The 6,000-nt window shown below is 39.1% G+C and overlaps 1 protein-coding gene across 2 annotated transcripts in view; it reads left to right on the top strand.

Annotated features, from left to right (window-relative positions):
* Ddx50 (DEAD (Asp-Glu-Ala-Asp) box polypeptide 50) overlaps nucleotides 1–6,000 on the top strand; it is a 42,561-nt gene that overhangs the window by 15,381 nt on the left and 21,180 nt on the right. For both annotated transcript variants that reach the window (XM_013017210.1, XM_013017211.1), the window contains one exon: nucleotides 3,485–3,634. In XM_013017210.1, coding sequence (XP_012872664.1) covers nucleotides 3,485–3,634 — 150 coding nt within the window. The remainder of the gene's footprint in view (nucleotides 1–3,484; nucleotides 3,635–6,000) is intronic.

Consider the following 6,000-nt stretch of genomic DNA (forward strand, 5'->3'; position numbering starts at 1 on the left):
GGTCAGCACTCTAGTCCAGAGCTAAAGCCCCTGTATGAGCACACACACACAAAAAGAAAACAAGGATCTTTCTGCTACTGTAACTCTTGCTTGGGCTAGCCTTGAAATCTATCCTTTTGCTTCTGCTACTTGGTATCATAGGTGTATAGCATCACTTCCAGGTAATTGTATATATTTCTAAAGGATAAATAGGCCTCTTTAAAAATAGTCAAAATAGAAGAAAAATAGTTTTTATGGTTTTGGTGTTGATATCAAACTTAGAGCCTTTCAGATGTGCAAATGTGTGTTCTCTCACAGAGCTAAGTCCCTAATCCTATTGTAATTTTTTCATACTTTCCAAGTTCATATTAATGTACTTTGCTTCTTAATTTTAAAATAGTTTCAATATAGATTCAAATATATTTTCATTGTCACTAGCTGATAATGGGTCTTGAATCTTTTTTTTAATGTACAGGTTTCTTCGGTCCTAATTATGTTGATTTGTATCTCTGTAACATTATATAACTTGTTCTTTGTCTTCATTTTTCTGTGAGTTGATAGTTACATTATGATGCTTGATCGAATTCAGATTTTTTTTTTTTGCCGGTTGGTGGGGCCTGAACTCTGGGCCTGGGCGCTGTCCCTTAGCTCTTCAGCTCAAGGCTAGCGCTCTGCCACTTCAGCCACAGCGTCACTTCCGGCTTTTTTCTTTTTGCTTATGTGGTGCTGAGGAATCGAACCCAGGGCCTCAGGCATGCAAGGCAAGCGCTCTACCACTGAGCCACCTTCCCAGCCCCAGATTTTTTTTTTTAAAGATGGTTCTGGGGCTTGAACTCAGGGCCTGCGCACTGTCCCTGGACTTTTGTGCTCAAGGCTAGTACTCATCACTTTGAACCACAGCTCTTCTTAAAGTTTTATGATGATAAAAGGCTTGCAGACTTTCCTGCGCAGGCTGGCTTCAAACCTGGATCTTTAGATAGCCTCCGTACTAGCTATGATTTTAGTATGAACCACCAGCACCTAGCTTTTTTTTTTTTTGCCAGTCCTGGGACTTGAACTCAGGGCCTGGGCTCTATCTCTGAGCCTGTCTGTGCTCAAAGCTAGTGCTTTACCAGTTGAGCCACAGCGCCACTTCTGGCTTTTTCTGGTTATGTGGTACTGAGGAATGGAACCCAGGCTGCTTTTTCTGTTGAGATAGGGTCTCTTGTACTTTTTTTTCCCCAGGCTAGCTTTGAACCACAGTCTTCCTAATCTCAGCCTTCTACCTACCAGAAGATAGGCATGTTTGACTGAGTCCAACTATTGGTTGAGATGATGGTCTTGTGAACTTGTGCCCAGGCTGATTTCTAACTGCAGTCTTGATCCTATTTCCTGAGTAGCTAGGTGTGAGCTATTGGTGCCCTGCTTATTTTATTGAGATGGTGTTGATGTGTGTAGCCCAAGCTGACCTTGAACCTTAACCTTCCTGTCTCAACCTCTAGTGAATGGATTGCAAGCATGTTTCATTATGCCCAGTTAAATGTTTTATTATTTCCTTTATCATATAGATATAAATATGTCCATCTTATTTGATTTACTTAATTCATTTATTTTGTTTTGTTTTGTTTTGTCGGTCATGGGGCTTGAACTCTGGGCTTGGGTGCTGTCCCTCAGCTCTTCAGCTCAAGGCGAGCACTCTACAACTTGAGCTACAGCACCACTTCTGGTTTTCTAGTGGTTTATTGGAAAGTAGAGTCTCACGGACTTTCCTGCCTGGGCTGGCTTTGAACTGTGATCCTCTGATCTCAGCCTCCTGAGTAGCTAGGATTACAGGCGTGAGCCACTGGCGCCTGGCTTTAATTTATTGTTTTTAAGTGCTAGAGATTAAACCTAGGGCCTGGCACATGTTAAGCTTGTGACTTACTACTATACTCCAGCCTCTCTTTTTTGATGCATTTAAATTTTCAGAAGTCACTATACTTCCCCATAAGTATAAGGAGAATGTATATCTCTAATTAGAGCATAATATTTACAGTATTTTAAATTGAGTCAAAATTCACACAACTAAAACTAAAATTTTTACAGTTCAGTATTATCTAGCACATTTGTGATGTATAACCACAATTCTATTTAGTTCCAAACTTTTTCATCACCCAAAAGGATTCCCTGAAACCACTTATCAGTTACTCTCTATTTCTTCCTTTCCTCAATTCTTGGCAACCACGTGTTTTCCTCTGTCCTTATGGTATTTCATATAAAGGTAATTATGCAAAGCTAGGCACTCGAGGCTCAGATCTATAATCCTAGCTATTCAGTTCAAAACCAGTTCAGGCAGGAAAAATCCGTGATTCTCTGTTTTTGTGCCTGTCCTGGGGCTTGAACTCTGAGCCTGGGTGCCGTCCTTGAGCATTTGTGCTTTGACTACTTGAGCCATAGCTCCACTTTTGGTTTTTCTTTCTTTTAATGATTAATTGGAGATAAAAGGCTCAAACTTTCCTGTCCATGCTAGCTTTGAACCACTAGATCTCAGTCTCACCAGTAGCTAGGATTACAGGCATGAGCCACTGGTGCCTGGCTTCTGTGAAACTCTTAATTCCAGTTAACTACGAAAAAACCAGATGTGGAGTTGTGGCTTAGCCTTGAGCAGAAAACCTAAGAGAGAGCATTGGCACTGAATTCAACCCCAATACTGGCAGAAAAAAAGAAGAAAAATTAATTATATAATATGAGATTTTGCGTGTGGCTTCTTTCCCTTATCATATTTTGAGGTTTTTAAAAATTAACTTTTATTGACTACACATAATCTATCTGAAGGCACATCACTAGACATATTTGTATATATCTGCCTGACAAAACTTTTTTACTATTTCAAAAATTACTACTTCTGTAATAATTACTTTGTGCTCATTACAAACACATATAAGTAATTTAAATAGTTAATTGTTGACTTAATGTCATATATAACTGATTTTAATTTTTCTATATTTAAATTATTTGTGAATTTAAATTAAATTTACTTTATGGCAGTAGTTGGGTTTCAGCTCAGGGCCACAGGATTGCTAGACAAGTGCTCTGTTGCTTGAGCCCCACATTCTATTTTTTAATAAGATTTACATGCAATTTGTTTAAATGTGTTCATATGGCATGTTAGCTTTCTGTTACTGGAGTAAATGCCTGAAATTAAAAAAAAAAGATTATGTGCAATGAAGAGTTGTTCAGGTTTGACGAATTCACAAATGTAAGTAACTCAGATATTTTAACAATTTGAACATTTCTGTCATTCCAGAAAGTTCTTTGTTTAGTAGTCCCAATGTGTCTCCCACTCATTCACTTATTATTTTTTTCACCAGAGATTTGTTTTTTATTTCTTGTGTAAATATTTGGACTTAAACATTTAAATGGAGCTGAGATAGTCTTTTTTTCACAGTCTCCCAGGAAGGCCAATTCTTGACCAGATAGAAAACATAAAAGAAATCATTTCCTGGTAATTTTGATGAAACAAATATCACCTTTTCTTTTCTCCAAGCATTTAGCAATCCAGTGCCATTGGTCTCAGAGGCCAGCAGTTATTGGAGATGTCCTTCAAGTATACAGTGGATCTGAAGGGAGGGCTATTATCTTCTGTGAGACCAAGAAGAATGTAACTGAAATGGCCATGAATCCGCACATAAAGCAGGTAAGTCTTTTCATGCTTTCTGAGACTTTGGAGATGAATTATTAAGCAAAATTGGACTCTTCTTGCTCATGGCTCACGGCTAGCTACTTAGGAGGCTGAAATCTGAGTATTGAAGTTTAAAGCCATCCTGGGCAGGAAAGTCCCTGTGAGATTCTTATCCCCAATTAAACATCTAAAACACCGAAAGTGGAGCTATGGCTTAAAGTAGTAGAGCACCAGCTTGAGCGAAAAAGCTTAGGGTATAGCACCCAGGCCCTGAATTCAAGCCTCATGATCAACAAAATATAAAATAAATGGTACTGCTCTTTGTGGACCAAACTTGGTAGTCATTCTCAGAATTGCGTCTAATTCAGAAAGAACTTGTCTCCAGCCTCTGAAGATCCATGAAGTCAGAATAGATTTAAAAAATATGTATTTTTGAGGTTTTCAATGTGATGTTAGAAAGGAATTCTGTGAGTTCTTTTTTTTTAAGCTTTGAAAATGTGATCTAGAAAATGACCAATATAAAATGGTGTTGGTGGGTTAAGTAGCTTAGCAAACGTGAAGCCCTGACTTCAAATCACAGTACCATTAAAAAAAAAAAAAAAAACACAATCATACAATTCAGTATACATGATGTAGAAAATGACTTATATAACTCTGGGCAGAGTTGGGAGAGAGAGGCTGGGGGAAAGTGAAGTAAGGGGTGACATTGTATAAAATATGAAATAACCCCTCTATAACACCTTATTAATAACAATAAAATCATATTTTAAAAAACAACAAAAACTGGTGCAGTGACTAAAGTTTGTAATTCAATCTATTTAGGAGGCCAGAAGGTAGAGATTGTGAATATCATGTTTTGAGGCCAGCCTAGGCCAAAATTTAGATTCCCATCTCAGTAAAACAAGCTAAGTGGGATGATACACACCTGATACCTACGTATGAAATGAGTTAGAGGATTGTGGTCCAAGGCTACCCTGTGCAAAAATTGAGCTTCTATTTGAAATAAAAAGTAAAGCCAAAAGGGAATGACTCAAGGGGTAGTGTTCTTGGCTTGCCTAACAAGTTGGAGATAGTTCAAACTCCAGTACTAATGAAGAATTATGTTGATCTGATTTTTCCCCCCATAAGTAATTTTCTTTAAAAATCAGTAGGGCTGGGGGGGTATGGCTAAAGTAGTAGACCACTTGCTTAGCAAGTGTCAAGCCCTGAGTTAACAATCACACACACACACACACACACACACACACACATTCTCTCTCTCTCTCTCTCTGAAAACAGGAGTTGGTGGCTTATATCTTTAATCCTAGCCACTTTTGAGCCTTAGTAGCTAGAAATTCTTGCTATGTGTAGATTGGCTCACTTTTAATTTTTCTTGTGCTCCTGAGAATTGACCCTGGCATGTTTGCCCTCATGTACACTAGACAAGTGCTCTATGGCTGAGCTGCATCTTTAATCCTTGGAATATGTATGTATGATGTTAAGTATTTGTTTTCTCTAATTGCTCCCCCTCCTCCTCCTCCCCCCCCCGCCCCCCAGTGCCACTTCTGGTTTTCTGGTGGACTTTCCTGCCTGGGCTGGCTTTTAACTGTGATCCTCAGATCTCAGCCTCCTGAGTAGCTAGGATTACAGGCGTGAGCTACTGGCACATGGTTTTATTTTTCTTTAGAGATTCTTGTTATATGTAGACTTCCTTTTTCTCCTTAACTTTATCACTTTATCTCAAGATTTTATTTAGTTATTTGATTGTGGGGCTTGAACTCTGGGCGTGAGCGCTGTCTGTGTGCTCTTCAGCTCAAGGTTAGCACTCTACCTCTTGAGCCACAGCACTGCATCCAGTTTTCTAGAGGTTTATTGGTTTTGAACCGTGATATTCAGATCTCAGCCTCCTCAGTAGCTAGGATTACAGGCGTGAGCTACTGGTGCCTGGAAAAATTTCAACATGTATGCCAGAGAGAGAGAGAGAGGGAGAGCGAGAAGGACTGTGTGTATATGTTTATTATTTGAGTTACTGAGGATTGAACCCAGAGAGAGCATCCTGAATGCTAAGCAAGTGCTCTACTAGTTGAGCCACACATGTAGCCCTTTTGCTTGTATTTTGTTTTAGAGAGGTTATCTGGCTAACTTGGTTCCTGGCTTAAGCTCTTTATCCTCTGCCTCTAGGTCCTTGAGTAGTTGATATTCCAGGCGTCTACCACCATACCTGGCTAAAATTTCCTATTTTTAAGGCATCTGTTCTATTTACTCAAATCTGCATTATTTCAAGCGTAGTCTTCATTTGCGAAAAGCTTGTATATATACTATCTTTTTTTTTTTTTTTTTGGTCGGCCGTGGGGCTTGAACTCTGGGCCTGGGCACTGTCCCTCAGCTCTTCAGCTCAAGGC

The sequence above is a fragment of the Dipodomys ordii genome, unplaced genomic scaffold (genome assembly GCF_000151885.1).
Source record: "Dipodomys ordii isolate 6190 unplaced genomic scaffold, Dord_2.0 Scaffold34, whole genome shotgun sequence".
Lineage (NCBI taxonomy): Eukaryota > Metazoa > Chordata > Mammalia > Rodentia > Heteromyidae > Dipodomys > Dipodomys ordii.